At 32.8% G+C, this 23,164-nt stretch overlaps 1 protein-coding gene across 3 annotated transcripts in view; it reads left to right on the top strand.

The window, feature by feature from the left end:
• Dync2h1 (dynein cytoplasmic 2 heavy chain 1) overlaps positions 1-23,164 on the top strand; it is a 280,807-nt gene that overhangs the window by 140,925 nt on the left and 116,718 nt on the right. For all 3 annotated transcript variants that reach the window (XM_063256154.1, XM_063256153.1, XM_063256152.1), the window contains 7 exons: positions 4,429-4,494; positions 6,467-6,517; positions 7,255-7,332; positions 9,010-9,141; positions 10,114-10,186; positions 18,151-18,311; positions 20,023-20,148. In XM_063256154.1, the coding sequence (XP_063112224.1) occupies positions 4,429-4,494; positions 6,467-6,517; positions 7,255-7,332; positions 9,010-9,141; positions 10,114-10,186; positions 18,151-18,311; positions 20,023-20,148 (687 nt within the window). The remainder of the gene's footprint in view (positions 1-4,428; positions 4,495-6,466; positions 6,518-7,254; positions 7,333-9,009; positions 9,142-10,113; positions 10,187-18,150; positions 18,312-20,022; positions 20,149-23,164) is intronic.

The following is a 23,164-nucleotide window of genomic DNA, read 5'->3' as shown; positions in this document are numbered from 1 at the left end:
CTCATCTCAGTAATAATCAGCAACTAGTTTTCAAGCTGCAGGGGATAATCTGAGAATCAAAGAATAGTGGGGGCTTTCCTTTTTCCATTAACACTAGTGGACTACATTATTCTTCCTCAGTTCAGAGTAAAACATGGCTAAGTTAGTAATACTGGCTATACATCTGTGTGTCTGTAAATATTTTAAAGAATTAACTATATAATTAAATCTTCAAAGTAATGAATTTATTAGCTTACTTATCATTGTATGTTTGGTTACCTTAAACTGTGGATGTTAGAATGATAAAATAACTTCTAATTTCTAAAATAAACATTTCAGTAGCTTTTCCAGCTGAACAATGAAAAAATCACAAACTTAATACATATTTTCCCCAAAATATGTGTTGTTTTTTTATAGTAGTTTAATTCACATGGTAGCTGTTATGCATACATGGTAGTTGGTTGTGTCTGTTTTGATCTCATCTTAGTTAGGCCAGCCAATCATGTATGATTTTTTTTTGAGGGTTTGTTTATTATGTTATAGTTGTAGATGTTTTTTACATAATAGTCTTTATTTTGTAGAGTAATTTTAGATTTATAAGCAAATTATGCAGACAGCATCAAGATTTCCCATATGTTCCATGATGCTCCCTATTATCTCCTCCCAGTATGAAAATCCTGTGCTAGAATGGAACATTTGTTATAAATAGTAAACCTACATTGACACATTATTATCATTTCAGTTCACTTTTGATGTTATACCTTTTGCACTTTTGTTTTAATTGTAAATGATGTGTATCCACCATTGTATCCTACAGAACAGTTTTACTGTCCTAAAAATCTGTATTTCACCTTTTCATTCTTTCCCTCCTTGACTCTGGCAACCAGAGATCCTATTTCATTGTCTGGATGTACCATTTTTTTACTCATTCACCTACTGAAGGGCACCTTCGTTGCTCAGTTGCTAAGCTTTAGTAATTTTGAATAAAGCTGCTATAAATATCTATGTAGAGGTTTTTGTGTAGATTAGTTTTCAACTCTTTTAGATAGATGACAAGGATGGCAATTGATGGCTTATATGATTATGGTACATCTAGTTTTATAAGAAATGGCTCAGTTGTCTTCCAGAATGGTATACCATTCTGCACTCTAATCAGCAATGAATGAGAATTTCTGTTTCTCCATACCCTTGCTGGCATTTGGTGTTGTTAGTGCTTTGCGTGTTAGCCATTCTATTAGATGTGTAGCAATATTTCTTTTTATTTTGCATTCATCCAATGGCATATGGTCTCCTTCACTTATATTTATTCACTTAGTTAAAAGACATCTATTGAGCACTTGCTGTATGCATATACATAAATATCTAATAGATACTTTTATAAAATAAATTATATTTTTATACTTTTATTATTCAAAACACTGAATTGGAACAGATGGTGATTGTCTTTCAGACATACTAGTAATGTTAGTAATTTTTACAGGAGGTTCTTTTAAAAATATGTTTCTTTTCCATATTGTGCTTTAATATGCTTATTTTATCTCTGTGTGTTTATAATCATGTATATGTGTACGATATACTAACTATAAGGAAGTATTATTTATAATATAGAAGATAAACACACATTAGAATTTAGTAGAAAGCCCTATACTTGAATAGTTTCTTTTTCTTACTAAACATTTTCCCTGTCTCTCTGTTTCTTTCTCTGTCTGTAGTACAGGGGATCAAAACCATAGCAGTTCTGTCACTAAGTCCCAGACACTTTTACTTTTTATTTTGAGACAATTTCATTCTAAGTTGACCAGGTGGGACTCGAACTTGCAATCTTTTGCCTCAGGCTCCCAAAGTACTTGGATTAAAAGTATCTATCAACACACTTGGCTTCTGAGTCTCTTTTTGAAAAAACACAAATAATATAACTTTATTTTAGAAAATTTGCAAAATATATATAAGAAAAAAGCAAACAAACTATAACACTAATGAAAATTTTAAAATCCATTGTAATTTGTTTTTTGTAGGTATATCTGACTATTTTTATATAAACATATTCCTCCTCTTTCTGCAAAATGGGCTATGCTATATATTTTTTGTTTTGAATATTACTCATGGTAGACTCTTTTGGAGGATAATTTTTATTAATTTTACTTAGGACAACTGAACAGTGTAACTGAACAATTTAACTCAGTTTAGAGGTGAGTGTTTTAGCTTTTTACCTTTTCTGTTTGGTAATGTGAATTATAGACTGTAGACCCAGGACTTTGCCTTTCCAGTGATGGTGGATCTCAGTATATCACTGTAATTAGTTCTGATAGTTCCATCAACTTAGTGAGAGCCCTTATCTTCCAGGTGAAATTTTCCGAGGACAGTGGTGGTACACGTCTTTCTATGGAGTAAATGTGCCACACTCTAGCCTTCCTCTTGATGGTGCAGTATGAAACTCCACCTTAATGACACAGGATAGGCAAAAAGACAACCAGCTAGGCAGAAATATGATAGACTTTGAACATTTATGTCATTTCAGTTTTTCCTGTTATAAATGATGTTTTAATTATTGTTTTTATGTTGTATATAGGAATTTATATGTAGTCTTAGGCATAAATTTCTAGAAGTGAAATTTCTTAATGTAGGGGCATAAAGACTTTTAAGAGACATATAAAGTTCTCTTCAAGGATAATTGCATCCAATTCCTTATCATCAGCAATATGTTAGTTTTATTTTCTGGCTAGCATTAATACTAGATATTTCATAAGGTACTTGGCCTTGACATTTTAAAAATATTCCACCTGTTGTTATTTAGAAAAGTTATTTGTGCTCTTTGAAAAGATCATATAATATATACCTATGTACAAAGAAAAAATATTTTACCCCTCTTGCAATTTTAAGATATCCGTTTCCAAAGATTCTATTAGTATTAAAATTTTAAGTTATGCTTTTCAAATTTATATTTTCTTACCATTATACATAGAATATGTTAATATTTTCATATGTATGACTTTTACATTAACAACTGCTTCATATTAATGTGACTAGTTTCTTCCATTTCACTTATATCTTACTAGCTTTTTCCTTATCTGGGTCTAATTTCTTTCTTTCTTTCTTTCTTTTTTTTTTTTTTTTTGTCTTTTTCATTTTTATCGGTACCAGGGATCGAACTCACGACTGCCTGCTTGCAAGGCAGGTGCTTATGCCGCTGAGCTAAATCCCCAGCCCCTAGGTCTAATTTCAACAAGTGTTTTTTCCCCCAGAAATTCTTTCGTCTTTCATCTGCCATTTTCAGAAATATTGTTTACTTCTGGGTTATGTGATTCTTTTCTTAAGGTCTTAGTTATTTAATCTGTATAGTCTCTTGCAGATTGTTCTGTTATTTAAAGTTCTTGGAGTTTTATTTTTCTCATTTGACGTATCTAATGATGCTTATAGTAGATTATTTTCTCATGTTGGTAGTTTTGAACTTTGAATTTCATTGATGCTTTATACATTGATGTGTTTGACATCTAGGTTAAGGGACCAGCTTTGCAGAGCAGGGTTGCCTAAACTTTTGCCATATAACCAGTGGAATCAGTGTTAACTGTGTTGCTTAGAAATTCTTTGCCAGCTTCACTGTTAAATGTGTACTTGAAAATTGCTAAGCACATTATCTATTTTTTGTTCTACTTTTGTTTCAACTATAAAATGTTGGGTTATGTAGTTTTTTTTTTTTTTTTTTTTGTCTTTTTCCTTTTTATCGGTACCGGGGATTGAACTCATGACTGCCTGCTTGCAAGGCAGGCGCTTATGCCACTGAGCTAAATCCCCAGGCCCAGTTATGTAGTTTCTTTTGTGTTGTCTAATCAATCAGTTACTTATGTTTTACCTTTGCTACTTTTTCTAAGTAGTATCACATTGATGTATGTATCCAATTGGTCTTGGTAAGAGTTCTAAGTAGAAAGTAGAAATTCAGTAATTTAGGATGTTAGTAAATATCTAGAAAACAGAAAATATTGCAGCTATGATAATTGCATGTAGTCACCTGTTTACATCCTCTCAATGACAAGTTAAATATTGCTAGTGCATTAAGTTGATCTGATTAATAATAACTGATGAAACCTCACAGTTGGGTTTTGTCTAAGTATGTTAATTGTGTTTTGTTTTTTAGTGAAATATACAAGCAAGTGTTTAGGCAATATATGGGAAGACTTTAGGTAAACCTACTTTTCAAAGCTGGTCCCTTAACCTAGATCTCAAACACATCTTTAATACTTTATCTAAAAAATTTTACCATTTTGTCTCCATCCTCAATCCTCATAGTTCGTTCTATGTAGATGTTCTTTGAATGGCAATTTCTTATGCTGGTGAAAGTAGGCAATTTAAAGACAATAAACAGATTTTTATGAACCAAGATTTAGACTATACTATACTTTTCGAAAGACATAAATTTAGAAAATACATATTAACATCTGTTATTCTTTATAGGCTGACCAGTTGATGTTTGCTTTGCATTTTGTTCGAGGCATGCATCCTGAACTTTTTCAAGAAAATGTAAGTTGAATTGAAGGAATAAAATTCTATTGCTTATAGACATTTGATAATGGGTATATTTTAAGTCAGATTAAAGGTTTCTTTACTCTATCAATTATATATAACCTACTAATTTCTTACTAAGATAGAAATTTAGTATTAAATGCTGTTTTCCAGTTCTATTCCATTCTTGGTAAATTCTACATTTTAGAATGACAGTGAGGAGGAAAGACACCTAGGTAACTTCAAGCTGTCTAAATTTATCTAAGCCTAGGTCCATTACTCAATATACCGCAAGAGTCTGCCCTTTTCTTTTTCTGGCTTAAGAGTTGAACTAAGAAAAAGTGAGACAGAATGAATATTCAATTATATTATTTACTTTCTGACTTGTCAAGAATCATTGAAGCAAGATAGTGGCCAGTTCTCAGGAATTTCTGGTACTGATCACTTCATGTATAATTTATCTTCTTTGTCTGTGATCTTATATTTGGTCTGTCATCTCATCCTCATTGAAACTTGAGAAGAACTTCCCTTGAGCTAGAATTCATCTCTGTGCTTCTAATTAAAAAGAAATGTTTCCAAGTATTTTTTTTTCTTGTTATTATGCATTTGTCATAAAATAAGAGTTTAGTAGCCAGGATGCAAATGCTATGCAACTGTGACCTACTAACTTTTAATGCCACTTGGTCAGAGTTTAACTGTCTTCTGCGTGTCCTTCATTCAGATAGTTAAATGAAGGCAGACCACTTGCAATTCTGCCTGTGTTCTCTCTTTCTTTCCTCCAGCTCCTTTTGATGTGGTTCATTTGTGGAGTTTTTCCTGAATTTATTTATTTTGCTTCTTTAATTCTGTTAACTTTCATGTCTTTCACTTCTATATAATTCTTTTCACCTCAATTGATATGTTTCATGTAATACAAGACCTTATGTTCCCTATTTTTTGGCCCTGGAATATAAATAAACCATCACTAGGAAAAGAAAACATTTTTCTCATAAGTGTTAGTACCCATCTCATCTATTTTAATTATATGTGACTTCATAATTATGATAGAACAGGAGTGAAGGCAAGAAGCATATTACTTTGGTAGTTTTTCCATATTACTCTCAAATATTAATATGTTTTGTTAGCTAGTGAATCACAAATAATATGGTGGTGCCAATTATCTAAATTGGAAGACTCCCAGGAGAAGACATAAATTTTCTTAGAGCACTAGATTTCATAGCACTTGATCATTTTTGATTTTTTTGTTTTAAAAAAAGAATTAATGGTAATCTTACCCTAGTCTATAAAGAAAGATAAGTTAATGGAATTTAAAAAAAAATTTAACATACAATTTTTAAATCTTTATGTACCTTACTAATAAATTAGGAATACCATATAAAAGAACAGATTAACAGGTAGGAAGAAATATTAATTACATTAGACATTTAAGTTTTAGATGTTAAAACTAACAGTAAAGTTATATATAATTTTAAAAAGTTATCAGTATAGTTTGTGTAATACATGATTAATACAGTGATCACGGGGACTAGGTGTATATATATACATGTTGTATCTTAATTATTTTCATTTCTAGTTTTCTTTCTTTTTCCCTGCCTTTTCTTTCTCTTCATCCTTAGGTCCCCTTCCCATCTGAAAACAGTCTACTTTTCTGCTTCCTACCTATGTTTCATTTACTCTTTGAATCACATATATTTTGGAATTCTCAGAGAAATCATCTTTATTTGATTTTTTTCTATTTATTTCACCATATTATATTTTTAAGGTACATTCATTTTCCTACAAATGACTTTTTTATCTTAATAAAATTATTCCTAGTGGTTTTCATTAGTACTTTATATTGGTACTTGATCTCATTCTTACAATGTTAAAAAATGTGAAAGTTTTTCTCATGTTCATAGTTGCATTATAAGCCATTTTATAAGACAATTTAAAATAACTGTTAATATGTTATTGTTGATATTTTTGTGTTCTTCATATTTTTATTTGCTAGGAGTGGGATACATTTACAGGTGTGGTTGTTGGAGATATGTTGCGGAAAGCTGTAAGTTAGAATATTATTATTTCACTAAGAGAAAATAGTCCTAGTTTGGCTTCATGAAATATTATTTACTTTAGATGAGTTTTAAATGATTATTTAAATTATACTTTAAGTAGAGAAATATGTCGTGGCTTCTCCTGCCTTCCTATAAAGTGAATATAAAACATTCTATGATGTTGAAGACCTATATTCTTTTGAGAATAATATTAAATACTAGAAGATTAACATAGTTATGTTTTCTATGTATACGTATTTTGCTCCAAGAAAAATTTTTTAATCTTTAGGAAAAAAATGGAACATTGTGTAATGTGTAGGAGAAATTCTATATAATTTCAGTTTAAAATTTACTTTCTGAAACTTTTGATAATTTATTCAAATTAAACTTTTTAGTACTTTTTATTTGAATAAATAATGGATGTTATTTTTCAGTTAATGCACTGAAAGGATAACACAGAACCTCAATTATATCTGAAATGCAGAGTATAATTGAAATAATATGTTTTATGACAATTAAATTTACCTAAAGCTTTGTGGAAAATTATGTACAGTAAAGTGAATTCATCATTTGCCTTAGTGGTTCTCTCAATACATTATGTTACATGGCAAGTTGTAAAGTATAAAGAAATAGTTCATAGAATGTGTATTTTTTTCAAAATAATGTTTATAAAAATAGCTAATTGCTATTTTTAAAATTTATATCTTATCAAATATACTCAGGAGAATAATTGCTTTTATTAAAGGATTCTCAACAGAGAATACGTGATCAAATTCCATCTTGGATAGATCAGGAAAGAAGCTGGGCAGTGGCAACATTAAAGGTATTCTTTTTCTGCATGAGAAATATTTTAATTTTTAAATATAGTTTAGTTATTTCTGTGGACATTTTTATGTGCTGTTTATTCATACTTTTTCGATGTTTCTGTGACTAGGAAAAAAATCACTCAAGGCAACTAAAGAATTACTATGATTAGCTCATTAATCAATGTTTAATTTAAGTCTTTCATTCACAAAATAGAATGTGTTTGATATATAGGTCTTCCAAATATAGAATCATCCCCTTTGCCATCCCTCTGTCCTTCAGCTGTTCTGTATTTTGTTTGTTACTCAAACCAAAGTGGTATTTTTATGGAAAACAAAAGACAAATATACTTCTCTTCAATTCCATTTGTCTGTCTATTTATCTATTATTTTTCCTCCTTATTTCTTCTGATTATTTTCCACATTATAATATTACACCAGTCTGTGGTAAAAATACTAAGTTTAGTTAGTAGTTACTCATGGCTCAGTATGTTCAAGTCATTATGCAAAATTCGTGTATTTCTAATAACGTTAAGTATTTCCAGTAACATTAGGAGCTAGCTGTTGTCTTTGTTTAAACTAAGGAGCACTTGCTTATAATCACTTAAGTAGAGGCAATTCAAAATTGGGCACCTTGAAGTGTAATCTGGGAACCAATTACTACTCTATGCATTGTTTTCACAAATGTTTATTGAATGAAATACGTGAATTCTCCTTTATACCAGTCATTGTTTTCTGCACTAATCATTTACTTGGTGCTTACTGCCAGTTTAGCATTGTATTAGTGACAAAGTTGATGCTTGACCAGATTTTAGCCAGTGTCCTGGATCTAGGTTTAGGCCCATCCATGACCTCCTGGTATATTTAGGAACTCTGCTGGTAATCAGAATTCTCCCATCTTCCATCTCTGATCAGCCATGATATCTAATTTACTTCCTTAGCTTCCTTCATCCCCCAGGTGATTCTGATCACTTTGATGTGCCTTCGAGAATACTGTTTAGTAGGTTTTGCAGAGTCCTGTGTTACCCTAATGTTTTCTCTTGGTAATTTTCTAAATGTTAATCTGTACTGATTTCTTGGTTATAAATTCCCACTTACCCACATTGTGTTAAACTTTGTTCTCTACTGACAACTGTCATTCCCTGTTTCAGTAGTCTTGAATAAAATCTGTTTTTACTGCTTTTACTACTGTCGAGCTCTATTCTTCAACATCAGTGGAGCGACAAATGTTTATTTTATATATACTGAGACTCTGCCAAAAACAAACTTGTTCTGTAGAGAATGTATCACAGAATTATCTACTCTTATGGCTAGCATTACACAAGAGCCATGACATAGTTTTGCAATTTAATTGTGGCAATATCTAAAATGTGTACTTGATTTTAATAATGTTTTCCAGCATTTTTTTTCTCCACAAGGTGGAAATAGCTAAGTGCAAATGTTTTTATGTAAAATTACAACAAATTTCTTAAGTTGTGAGTATTGCTTTACTGTTACTTCAGAAAGTTTTATTTACTCTTGGCTTTAACATGAAATACTATACTGTTTCTGATCTAGAAATGATTAGATAAGCCAGTAGGAAGTTTTAAAAAAGTATTAATAATTGGTCTTCATTTCCTTTTAAAGTTTTTAAAAAATACATGCATGTACCTATATTTACTTGCAGTTCATTATATATTGTTACTTTTATCTTTTAGATTGCTCTCCCAAGTGTTTATCAGACCCTTTGTTTTGAAGATGTAGCCCTGTGGCGTGCTTACTATCATAGTTCAATATGTGAACAAGAGTTTCCATCCATTCTTGCAAAGAAAGTTTCCTTATTTCAGCAGGTAAAATTTAATGTGTCCAAGTGCAAAAAATTATTCAGTGTTTCTGATCAGAAGTCATTTGAAGAAAGTTTTGTCTTTAGATTAGTATAACCTTTAATGGCATTTGAAAGGAAGCACTTTTTTTCCATTTTATCTAGAAAAATCACTGGCAGAATTTCTTACTAGCTTGTCTCCCACTGTAGTCTTTCTTCCTCTGCTTGTGATCCAAACAGGTTTTACAGATATCTTATAGATACATCTTACAGAAGGAAAGATACAAATTATTTAGATTATTCACTCATTTTCGATAGATTTATCTAGGAACAAGACTGAGGTGAGGAAAGAATATTTTTCCCAATTCGATTTCAAAATAGAATGAAGAAATATACCAGAAGGTTCTATTCAGTATTTTGTGTACATGAAAGTCTCAAAGTGAGAGTGTTGTCCAGGAATGAGTGCTTCAGAGAATGACTCTTCTATATATCTCTTCTTTAGGTTGTTAATTGTAGGACATGGCCTCTTAGTCTTTGTGTACTGTATAGTCAGTTCTTTCTCAACAAATGCACTTGAAAAGAAAAGAGTAAAAAATCTAGGAATGAAAACTTAAACATCTAAGATTATCATAGATATGTGCAATTCAGCATAAAAGTAGGGATTTGAAGTTTTTAGGCTTCCATTTGCTGCCACTAGAAATTCTTAGCCTATATTGTTCTATATTTTCACCTGTCATTTAGCCTTTTATTAGCTCTTGAAGATATAGCTAAACCTGTATTTACTTTAGATGATACTCTTAAATGGATTTCAGTAATACTTTGTATATGAAAGAGATGCCTTGCTATATATCTATTGTGACAGTTTTAAGCATAATCAATACTTTTTAACAGTAAGTATGCACATATTTTAATATTCGTTTAATTAGTTAACATTAATTATTGTTTATTAAAAGCTAGCTAGTAAAAGTTTATTTAAAAATATTCTGCATTTTGTTTTAAGGTTCTTGTAGTACAGGCTCTAAGACCAGACAGATTGCAAAGTGCCATGGCTCTGTTTGCATGTAAAACTTTAGGTAAGTGCAGTACTTTTCAAGAGTTGGAACATTGATGCTAGATTTTAGTGATTTGCTTGTTATCTTTTGTTACCTTGCTTGTAACTGCATTGCTCAGATCTATTTCTTTATTGTCACATTTTATTTTCCCTGTGTGTCTTCTTTTTACATGGCTGTATTCTTGTAGGGACACCTGTCATATTTAGGGGCCTTTACTTAAGTATAGTTAACCAATTATATTTACAACAATCTTATTTCCAAATGAGGTCACATTCTGAACTTCTGAGATTAGAATTTTTACATGCCTTCTTTGGGGGAGGACACAATACATACTAAGTTTTTCACAAGATGCTTCTCTTTTGCCTTTGTCAGAATATGTCTTGTTTCTACCTTGCTCTCTAATTGCATGTGTAAAAATACATGCACTCGCATACACACATAAGCCACACACAAGTGGTACCTGTGTTCACAAATTTGATTCTGTCCACAATTCTAGTTTCAGGTGAAATGCAAGTGCAGTATGTATATGCTTGCAATTTGGTTGCAACTAGAAGTTTGTGAACTGAGGTGCCGCTGTATTTTGAGTTGGCTTTAAGACGGATCAGTTGATTTGTGATGGGCATTTAAATATGATTCTGTAAATACCCTGTACTTTCTATTACTTCTGTATGGAGAGGACATTTTCCTGTTAATTCATTTCTGTTAGAATGTTTATCAATCAGTGTGGTGTTTGCAGTCCAGAATATACCTTCAAAACCTCCTGTGCTCCAGAAGTGTGGCAGGTGATTGGATTATTGGAGTGCACCAGCTAATTTACTATTGATAGGTGGATCCTGAGTGGGTGTGGGTTGTTGGTGGAATGATCTGAGTGTTGTGTCCCCCTCCCGCCTCCTCCCTTCTTTCTCTGATTCCTGGCTGCCATGAGTGAGTGGCTTTCCTCCTCTGCAGGGCCCTCCCACATGCTATTTTCTGAGTTTGAAGCTATCAGGCATGGACTGTAATTTCTGAATCTGTGAGCCACAATAAACATCTCTTCTTCAAATTGGGTGTCATATTTTGTCTCAGCTGGGAAAGGGATTAAGACAACCAAATGTCTCCTTTCTCGTGTCTGGCAGAATGTTTATCTACCAAACTGTTGATACCTATAGCAAACTCACTTAAATGGAAAAGAGAAATTTATTGGTTTAAGTAACCAGTACTCAGAAAGAAAGAACTAGAGCCGGCTTCTATGCCAGCTGATTTCATGGTCTCCTATAATAGATTTTTCTTTTCATCTAATAGTTGGAGTTTGTCTCTTTTCTACTTTTTTCTGTTGTTGTTAATGAATGTTCTTATTCCAAAGTACAATTGATGTAACCCGTCTCTGCCATTGTCATTATCTCTTGCATCATGAATTTCACCGTTTTCAGTGGCACATTTCTCACATCATGAAATATATTTTGATATCGTTTCTCTTATTCTTCCCTAGCCTCCATCATAGTTCTTACTTTTATAAAACGAATACTGAACATGTGACTGTAGCTAAAGACTAGAGTAGTCCACTTCCCCAAATCTTATTCTATGTTCAGCTCACTTTATTGACACTTCAAACTATGAAGTACCAAAAAATACTATATTCTTTCTCTTACATGAGAAAATTAAAATATAAGTAAAATATAGAGCAAAATAAAAGACAGTAGGAAACAAGAAAATAGATACTTTGTAGATGGAAGGACACCAAGAATCAGAGAGGGGAGAGGGGATAAAAAAGAATTAGATGTGTTATGTACAAACTCCCCATGATGCATGTAATCCTTATGTACCGAAACGTACTAATAAGAAAGATTACTTTTATTAAGGTCAGTCTACTTGGCTGTATCCTCTTTTGCTTTTATCTTGATTTTTCAACAAAGTTCCATTTTTTCCTTCTTTAAATATCTTGTCTTCTCTTGATTGTTATGTTCCATTTTACAACACTTTTGAACTGTCCCTTTTCTGACTCCTTAATTTTCCTCTCACAGCATTCTTCCTTCGGGTTCCTTTTTAAAATTTATTATATATTCTTGCTATAGGTGATCTCACCTAACCCCTAGTTTTAAATAGCATCTTTTAAATTACTCATATCTCTTTTTCTGTCCCCAGAATTCTAGGTTTAGGTACCTTAATGTTTATTTGATGTTTTCTTGTGAATGTCTAATAGATATTTCACGATATTGTGATCACTGCAAAACATGATTCCAAGTCTGAGACTTTCTCTAAGTTTTATTTACTTTACTTCATTACTGGTGAACTAAGTAAGCTGTCGTTGTTGCTCACCTCAGTTAGACCATAGCTTTTTTCTTTGTCTTATTCTTCATAAGATATCTAGAATTCGCTCACTGCTTATATCTCCACTATTGTGTACCCTTTTGTTCCAGCTCATGAACAAGATTATTGCCATTCAGACTTTTTTCCTGGCTCACTTCCATTTTTCTTCAATATAGCAGCTAGCGTGTCTTTTGAAATATAAAGCAGATCACTCAAATGCCTCTAATAGCACTTTCCTTGCTCAGTATCCTTGCAATCTTTTACAGGATCTTAGTCTTTTGTTCCTGTTTCTCTTCAGATCTCTCTTACTGTTCTTATGCTTGCTCAGTCTTTTCCCAACACAGTATGTTGTTTTTGAATCTTCCAGGGATGCAGGTACATTTCTGAAATATCAGGGTCTTATACTTATCTTTTTTCTTCTGATCTTTACCCAAGTTATCACCCTTACTTTTATTTTTTGGGTGAAGATTTTTTTCTCTGTAATTGATCATAGACTGACATCTTTATTTCTTCATTAATTGCCTGTCCCCTTGACCAGAACATATGCCACATGGAGGCATAAACTTTATTTTAAAGTTATGTCTCCAGTGCTTTAAACAGCTTCTAGAATGTGCAGTTACTATGAATATTTGTGAAATCAAGGATTACCTTCCCAATTGGTTCTCCTTACTTCATTTTTTTCTTCTTGTTTTTAATCCTTTCATCTAGAAGGTAGTGTAATGTTTTTGAAACTTAAACCAAATCTTTTTTTGCACAAAATCTTCAAAGTCTGACTCATCTTGTACTACTTTTGCTTGCCCTCTGTACTTCAGTACGTTATCCAGGTCTTTATATTCTCTTTCCTTCCTATGTTCTCTCTACTTCTTATGACTACTCTGTATCATTTACTTGTTAGCATAAAATATTACATTTCAGATAAATTTTATGGGCCGTCTAATCAATTCTAATATATCAACCTGTTTTAAATTCTCTGCATAGCACTTACCACTGTGTGGTTTATTTCATACATATGTATGCATTTTCCATCTGTTCCAGTAACTTAAATGCTCAGTTAAGTAAAATGAGGTAAGTCTCAGGGTGGTTCTTAAGAGTTCTTCTTTTTCCCACCTGCTTAATCTATAAAAATGTGCTTTGTGCTGCACGGCACATAACTTTTCTCAGGATTTAGTAGTTTTACCCTCTACCAACTCTTTAGAACACTTATTAATGCTAGTATTTCATTCCCAGGTCATGTGACATTTAAAGTTTAACAGTCTTAACTGAGAAACTCAGGATATTCAAATATTTAAGTGCTTTGAATGTTTAATATACTTCTAAAACCATATTACCTCTAGGCAATATATATATTATTATATGGGTAGATGACTTTGTGTTTAGTTAAGTAGTTTTATTAATAAAGTTTTTAAATGTAAAATTGGAGGTTTTGTAGTATGCATAAGTTTTACAAGCTCAAATTATTACAGAGCAAGCACATAACTCTTTTAAATCAAATTTTTAGAGATTTGATTTTAAATGTAATTTCTTTCTTATTTTGGGAGGTGGAGGGAGATTAGTAATTGAACTCAGGACTTTGCACTTGCCATGCAGGCATGGTGCTACTGAGCTATATCCCTGGTCCTGTAATTTTTATCCATAAGGAAAGATTATTAAGTTTTAGTACTCCTTTGTATAGTCTATAAACTTTAAGTTAATAGCTTATAAAAATGTAGTTTTGAAAGCAGTTATAATTTGAAGATTAAGTTAATAGAACAATCCTGAAAACTTTTAGGACTCTTTAATGCAATCCTGCAAAAGCATGATAATAATGCTAGCAAAATCTACTGCATAAATATAGTACCATGTGCAAAGTTTCTGACTTCTGTAATTCTGATTTAATTTTGATATTCTAGAACTGTTTGAGAAGGATGTTATGTGATGTAGATTGGAGTACCAGAAATGTAAAGATACATGCTACCATAATTTGCTGCATAGCTAAAGAAACTTTTAATAGTGTTCCATCAAAAGTGTTTTTGAGACCGAGGATTTAGCTCGGTTTAACAGCACCTGCCTGGAAAGCACCAAGGTCCTGAGTTCAATTCCAGTTACTCCCCCCCCCCCCCCAAAAAAAAAAAAGTATTTTGGGCCATGCAAGTGTTGTTGGTTTTACAGTCCTCTCCCTCTTATCTGTGCTGTCACCCCATCTCATGCATGTTGCTTCCATTGTTGAAACTGTATGAAAGGTATACCTCTAAGACGAAGGAGCATCACAGGAAATATATATTCATTTTCTACTGTTATTATAAATTTATCAGCTTATCAACAGCACCCATTTTTTCATGGTCTGCTTACACCATTTATTAGTCTAAATTTATTAATCTAAAATCTGTTTGAATTTTTATGAGGGAGGCTCTGGGAAAATTCTACTTTCAAACGTTGCTCAGGTTTAGCCCCATGGGGTTGTAGGACTGAATTTCCCATTTCCTTTTGTTGTTTGGTGTCATTCTCTGGCGTTGGAGGCAGCCTGCATTCTTTGGTATAAAGCCAGGAATAATAAATTGATTCCTTTTCATGCTGCACATGTCTCTGACTTTCGTGTCTATCTCAGTGCACCCTCTCCTCTCTTCTCTTGCATCTGTGACTCCAAGCAATGGAACCTGTCTGCTTTCTAAAGGAACAAATGATTAGATTAGCCAGAGAGGCAGTGTCCTTTCACAATAGTAACTAGTTTCACGTTTGATTGAATAATCAAGCCTTCAGAATCTTGAAATAGATACCTTACAAATTCTGCCTGCCACAAAGTGACTTTTTGTTTGATTCTAGTGTTGAAGTTTATTCTGTTTTAAAAAATATATTTCCTTATTTAATTGGCACGTTTCTTAGGTTAATGAATGGTTGTTTTTCCTTTTTATTGATGTTTGTGGTTCATGTAACAATTGCCTTTTCTAAGAAAAGGGAGATAATTTTGTATTCTTTACTTAGCTGTTTGTAAGGGAGGATATGCTGAATGAGGAAAATAAATCTGTTATTACTTACTCCGTGTAGAAGATTAACATTAATTTGGCACTTTCTTTACCTGAGGTACCTGAAAAGGAAGGAGTGATAATTTTTAGTTTATAAAGTGTAGAATATTTCTTTTTTTTATCACAGCATTTTATGTAAGTAAAATAAAATATAATAAAGTAATAGATTATTCCTTTGACTGTTTTAAGATTTTTTCAAAAAATCTTGTTTTAAAGCACCATGTTCAAGATATGATTCTCATGATTTACACATGTACGTGATTTCACAGTGCAGTTTACTCTTTTTTCTACTTTCTAGCTTTACTAAATAATTTTGAATGATTTACCTAGACAGTATTCGTGATATCACGTCAGAATTATTTGAGTTAGTAAAATAAGTGAATGTACCTAATTTGCTTAATTACATTGGACAGATGACTAGTGTGGAATTCCAAGAAATAGTAATGGCACTTGTGTTATATTAGATGGAGGATTACAAGTTCAGGCCCAAAGTTTTTACTTAGCACGACCTCATCTCAGAAAAGAACCAGGGCTGCAGATGTGGCTCAGGGTGTAGACCTTGAATTTAGTGTCTTGACTAAAAAAAAAAAAAAAAATCTTGTTTAAAATGTTGCCCTGATTTCAAATATTATATAAAATGAATTGATAAACATAAGTTTAGCTTTTATGGTAAAATTAGGCATTATAATTGAATTACATTAGCCTCTGAATATAAAATAGTGAACCAAACAAAATGACACTTGCTCTTATGAAGTTTCCACTCTATTCATTAAATTAAGGAATGACATGATAATCTACATTTACTCTTTTTTATATTGGCATATGTTTTCAAAGTTAAATAGTTTTAAGTGTTATTTTATGTAAAAGTATCATGTTTTGACATTTTATTCATATAAGAGATACTAATTACAGCAACCAGAAGAACAGTAATACTAACATTTTTATGTGTAACATTTTATTCTCTCTATGCATCTTTCTCTTTCTCTACGCGCGCACACACACACACACACACTACAATGTTGCCTATCCTATTAAATAGTCTGGTTTTCCAGTAAATTAACTTTTACCTCAACATTTTGTAATTTTAGTTCCTTTTTTGGCTATTGGGAATTTACATGCAGTTTCCTATTGTCTTTATGCAGTTTTTAGCTAATACCAGCAGCTATAGTGGAAGCATGGATACCTAGTTTATGTACATACTCTGACTTATTTCTTAAATAATTTCAGTTTCTGAGTCAAGGCCATGCACATTTTTAGGGGTTGGTGAGGCCTGCAAAGTAGAAAAAGCACAGATGAATTGTGTTTGAATACGGTAAGCAGTTACCAGCTGGGCACCCTTTGGCAAGACCTGCAGCTTCTTTGAGCAATATTAGTTTTCTCACATGTAAATTAAAAATGGTATTTGTTTTTCATGGTTATATTGTGTAGAAAGCAAGTTAATAAACTACGGTGCATTCGGTATAATCTTAGGATAGAGTTGGTGATGGTTGAGTGGTATTTATTATAATTACAGTTTACTTTGCTCCTAAGGAACCTGTGGGTTGTTTTGGCCCTATTTTACGATTGAGAATGCTATAGCATAGTGCCTTTCAATGATTTGTATAAGGTTAGTCAGTCAATAAATATAAACTGACACTGGCATATTTCCATTTCCAAAGTAATCATTCTTTTTATTTTCTATTCCACCTATTGTGTTGGGCACGAGAGATAACTATCCTGTATCACAACAGTGAAATTATTTACCCTGATGTCTTCGTCACTTTCCTTATTGCTAGGACCCAGTACCTAACACCTATAACTTAAAGGAGGAGAAGTTTAGGTTGGTTCACAGTTACAGTCCCTGTTTGGTTGCCTCCAAGGCAGGAATAGCGTGTCAGAGGGACATAGTAGAGGAAAAACTGCTCATATCATGGCAGCCAGGAAGCAGAGAGAGAAGGGGGGAGCCAGGCAGGGAGATACATCTTCCAGGTCATGCCCCAAAGGACTCACTTCTGAACGGGTCCCACTGCCTAACAATGTCCCTGTCACTTTCTAGAAGCCCCACCTATTGGCTCATGAGAGTCTGGGGAGTCGTTCTTGACCCATAACATAATAACACATGATTTAGAACCCAATTCCTCTATATACATGGTGCAGAGAAGGACTAGCTAATATATAAAGTAATCAATTGCCTAAGAGAGATGTCCAGTTAGATGGAAGGGTTCAGTCTTCTCTTGTAGAGAGAAAAACAGACTACAGTGCTGGCTATGTATTTATTCATCTGTTAAATGTGATATTCACGTTACTAGTTAGCATCATAATGATGAGAAGATAATGAACGTGGAAGTGTTTAGAATAATGCTTGGCACACTGATCCAGGTGTGGTGATACGTGTCCGTAATGCCAGTACTTCTCAAGAGGTTGAGGTAGGAGGATTACCATGTATTAGAGGCTACCCTAGGCTACATAGTTTAAGGCCAGCCTGAAATGCATTATAAGACCCTATCTCAAAATTTTTTTTTAAAAAAAGTAGGTACCCTAAGCATTCAATAAATATTTTATAGTTCTTATTATGTTAATTATTTTAGAGTGAAAAACTTAGAATATATAAGATTATAATTTACTCAGATATTCTCTATGATATATATAATGCATTTTTCAAAAGACTTTTTATGATGCATGTTGCTTTTTATTTTTTAATTCCTTTACCATTTCTTGTAGGACTGAAAGAATTATCACCACTTCCACTAAATCTCAAACGTTTGTACAAAGAGACACTGGAAATTGAACCCATTTTGATAATTATTTCTCCGGGTGCTGACCCTTCTCAGGAACTCCAGGAACTTGCTAATGCTGAAAGAAGTGGGGAGTGTTATCACCAGGTGAGTCCACATTTCCCAGATGTTTCAGCTCCTTCCATTGTTCCTGCTGCAAGAGATCCTGTTAGTGAAACCGGCATTTTTGTTGTGGTAGCCCAAGTAATGACATGAAAGGTGTCTTATGTGCCAGTCCCTGATAGGTTTTTGGCAAGATAGACAAAGAAAGGAAAAAGAGGCCTTTATTTCACGCACAGGATAACTGTGGAAGAGACACAAGCACCCTCAGATGAGAACAAGGCCGTGGAAATCCTTTTCCTCCTTTAAGTCTGACTGGGGGAGATGTGTGGGAGGCAGGCAAAATGACATATCAGCAGCTGAGTTGAAGGAGCATCTGCGTGTGCAAAACAAGAGACAAAGATTTACTGGAGGCTAGGGGTGGGGTGCTGGGGTGGTTGTGGAGTCTTGGGACTGGAGAGGGCTCAGCACACACAAAAAGGGAGAAGGAGGTTTATTTCAGGAACTAGAAGAACAGAGAAGTTATTCTTAGATAAATTGCTTCTCTGGGCCTAACACCAAGTTGGTGGGTGTTATCTTAGAGATAGGTAAGGCCCAAGCTAGCACAATCTATCAGTCCCCAGAACTTGTGACTATGTTATACAGCAAAAATAACTCTGCAGATATTGTTAAGGATTTTTGCAAAGAAAAGTAGCCTGGATTAACAGTAATCACGAGCATCTTTATGAGAGAGAGAGAAGCAGACCAGGGAAAGTGAAGGTACAAGACAAGGAGACAGAAGTAGAGGTCAGAAAGGAAAGAAGGTACTGTGCTGCAGGTTTTGAGCATGGACCAAGTTGCCATAAAGGAAGGTAAATGGCTCCTTGAAGCTGGAAAGGCAAGGAAAAGGTTTTTTTCTTACAACATTCAGAGTAAAAGTAGCCATATACTACTACATTTATTTTCACATCCAAATGCCTCAATTTTAGATTACAAAAACTTCTAGAAGTCTAAAATAATAATGTGAATCAAACTACTAACTCTGTGGTAACAATAGAGCAGCAATAGGAAACTAATATATTTGCTTATGTCTTGGGAATATCTTTTAAAATTTTACTTGAATGCCTTTACAATAAATTATTATGATGTTTGCCTGCAAAATGTTAACCTAAAGTGAAATACATTAGAGTAAAATTTATTCAGTATGTTTTCATATTAGAAACTTATATTTTATTCAGGTTGCCTATTTTTTTTTCAAGTTAAATACAAATGACTTTCAAAATTAAATTTATTTTTTCTTGGTTTTTGCCAAGTGAATAAGCCTTTTTGGCTAGGAAAATAATTAATGATTCAAAAATCCAAATATTTCATAGCAGGCAAAAGGTGAGAAACAAGAATTTCACCATGTAAAATTTAAGTGGTAAATAATAGGATAGCAAAGTGTTAAGCTTACATGAACAGATTTTCACCAACAATAGGGGCATTCCATTCAATCATTGGTATAGTATATTAGTATATTTATTAGAACAATATTCAGTTATCAATGAGGTGTTTGAAAGCAAGGAGTCGTTTTCTATAGGTTGTATCTGATAGCCAGGAACTTTGGCAGGAAGATTAAACTATGTGTATACATTTTTAAATTCATCCTTATCCTTGTGTAAGTTTTGTTTTTCATAACTTGATATTAAAGCTAGCAAGAGAGTTTTAGAGTTTATCATTTTTATTACTCTCTTACAGTGTTACAGCATGTTAGCAGAACTTCTATATTTTGTTTTTGTAGGTTGCCATGGGTCAAGGTCAAGCTGATTTAGCAATCCAAATGTTGAAAGAATGTGCCAACAATGGAGACTGGCTCTGTTTGAAAAACTTACATCTTGTGGTATCTTGGCTGCCGGTTCTGGAAAAGGTAGATTCAGATAAATACAGTATAAATTATGTCTAAAGTATAAGTTCAGTGATGTTTAATAAGCATCCATATTCAAATTCAAGCATTATGTTTTTAAAATTTAGTAACTGATAATTTTAAATGTGTTTACTTCAATAAAATACATTAGTGCAAAACAAGATAGGTCTTTTAATAGTAAGTTTATAAAACGACCTCTTTTAGGGAGAGTTAGAGAAACTTAGAGAACTTTGTAAAGGAAAATAGTGAACATATTAGAAGACTGTAGAAAACTGTTTAAACTAATCTGGTGCTTAGGTAAGAAAAATATGTTCTTGGATAGAGAAAACTTAACGAACGAGGTGTACCTTAAGGTGAATGGAATTTAGCTAAGTGTGGACCAAAAAGGCTGATTATGGCTAATTCCAACAGCACAAGTAGAGATGCACATTGCCGAGGTCAAGGACTGGAGAGATGTTCGTGGCAGTACTGGAAGGGCCAAATAGGGCAGTGGGAAAAGATGCAGTTAGGTGAGTTGGAATGGCCAAGGTTAGTGAATATCCGGGGAACTGTGCAGTGTGTCGTGTTTTATCCTGCCACTTAGCTGAAAGTCCTTCCAGGGTGATTAATAATTAATAAATTGAATTAGCCTCGCCATACTTGTTTACAACATTGAGCCAAACAGAGTAGACTGAGGACAGCCCTCTCCTATTTGTGAGGAGTTAAAAATTTATGCAGTCCTGATAACCTGGCAAGTAGAGCGTTGTGCACAAAGTAGACACTTAGTAAATCTTGGAATGAGCTTTTGTCTGAGTGGATGAATTGATGGACTATGATGTTTCATTACTTATAAATGAAAGATACAGATTATGGGGCTGAGCTACATATAAATGTATAATGATTTATAGTTTTCTATAAAAATCATTAGTATGTTAATATAAAATTTATGTCTGAATCATATATTTTTTATTAATTTTGTTGGTACCTGTTTGCCATACATAATGATTACATTCATTATAGGGAGTTTGTACCTGTACATAATATATCTTAATTCTTTTTTTGTCTCATTCCTCTCCTCCCCAACTTTTCTTCCCCTCCCCATTTACAAAGGCTTGATTTCTATTTTTTCCTTTTTTTAAAAACTCCTGTTTTCTTCCTTCCCTTCCTCCACACACCTCCTTTCCTTGTTCACCTTCCCATTTGAAGATGTTCTTTTTATTGTCTCCTAATACCCAAACTCCATTTTGCTCTTTATTTACCCTTTGGGTTTTCTCATGCAAAATAAACTATGTGATATTTAAATGTGTGTACAATTTTATTTTACTTAGAATTGTATCCCAAGGTGAATCCATTTATGTAAAAATACCTCATTTGTGCTTCTTAATGGCAGATTAGTATTGCATTGTGTATAAATACCACATTTTCTTTATCTGTTCATTGTCGATGGGTATATGAGCCATTTCCAAGATTTAGCAATTATAAATTGTGCTATTATAAACATGGATGTGCACATAACACTGTGGTATGATGATTTGAACTCCTTTGGGAAGATATTAGAAGGGGAACAGTTGGAACAAACGGAACTTGTAGTTACAGTTTTCAGGACTCTTCACACTGATTTCCATAGTGGTTGTACCTATTTACAGGCTCACCAACAATGGAGAATGGTTCCTTTTTTCCTACAGATTGATTTCTTGAAGGTGGCCATTCTTTTAGAGTGAGATAGAATCTCAGTGTTGAATAGCCAATGCTGTTGAACATTTTAAAATATTTTTATTGCTATTTGTACTTCGTCTGAGAAATATATTCATTTCAAGCATGCATTTTTAGATTGGATATTTAAATTTGATTTTGTTCAGTTTTTTAAAAAAATACATATTCTAAATATATTAGTCCTTCATCTGGGGAATAGCTGGTTAAATTTTTTTCCCCACTCCATGTGTTATCTTTTTCTCTGTTGGTGATTTCTTTTGCTGTGCAAAAACTTTTTAATTTTTTGATGTGATTCCAGTTGTTGATTCTTTTTAATATTTCCTAGGTGATTGAGGTTTTGTTCATAAAGTCTTTGCCTACACATATGTCTTCCAGTGTTTTACCAATTCTGTCTTCCAGCAAGTTTTTTTTTTTTTTCTGTTTTAATATTTAGATCTTTGATCCATTTTGATTTTAGTTTAGTCCATGGTGAGAAATACAAACCCAGGTTTACTCTTCGGCATATGGAAAGCCAGTTTGCCTAGCACCAGTTTTTAAAGAGGCTTTCTTTTGGTGAAAGTGTTTGGCCCTTTGTCAAAGATAAAGTTGAGTGTGCTTGGAGTTGTTTTACCATCTTCTAATATCTTCCATTGATCCTAGAGCTATTTCTTTGCGAGCACTATTCTGTTTTTATCATGGTAGCTTTGTAGTGTAATTATTGTGATGCCACATATCTTACCTTTATTGCCCAGAATTGCTTTTGGTATTCTAGGTCTCCTCTGGTTCCATAGAATTTTAGAATTGTTTTCTGTAGTTCTGTGAGGTATACTACTGGTATTTTGATTTGGATTGCATTAAAACCGTGTAACAGTTTTGAAATTATGGTAATTTTCACTATATTTGTTTTGCCTCTGTAAGAATAGGGGGTTATATTTTGATTTTCATTAGAAAAATTGTTCTCCTTTTTGATTGTACTGTAGTTTTCATTATAAAGGTCTTTTATTCCATTCATTACACTGATTCTTAAGTATTTCATTTTTCTAGGTGCTGTTGTTTAAGATATCCATTCTCTATTTCTCTCATATTTTAAAATATAATGAAGATGAATGAATAACTGAATTGTGCTCTTTGTAATAAGTTGTTGATTGGTAGCTATTAATCTATGTAAAATATAATTTTAGTCAATACCTTGAAAGCAAATTTTAGAACTTTTTGAAGGACAAGTAGAATATACTATATTTCAAAAGTTTAAAAGAATTTTTCTTTTTTCTTTTGCTCATCTTGGGAACTTTGGATGAACTGTTTGGAAATAAATTTACAAGTTTTTTGTAACCGCAGTTATATCACA

This window comes from Cavia porcellus, unplaced genomic scaffold, assembly GCF_034190915.1.
Source record: "Cavia porcellus strain 051 isolate PalLab524CR breed Dunkin Hartley unplaced genomic scaffold, mCavPor4.1 scaffold_9, whole genome shotgun sequence".
NCBI lineage: Eukaryota > Metazoa > Chordata > Mammalia > Rodentia > Caviidae > Cavia > Cavia porcellus.
This window is presented reverse-complemented; position numbering and strand designations above follow the sequence as displayed.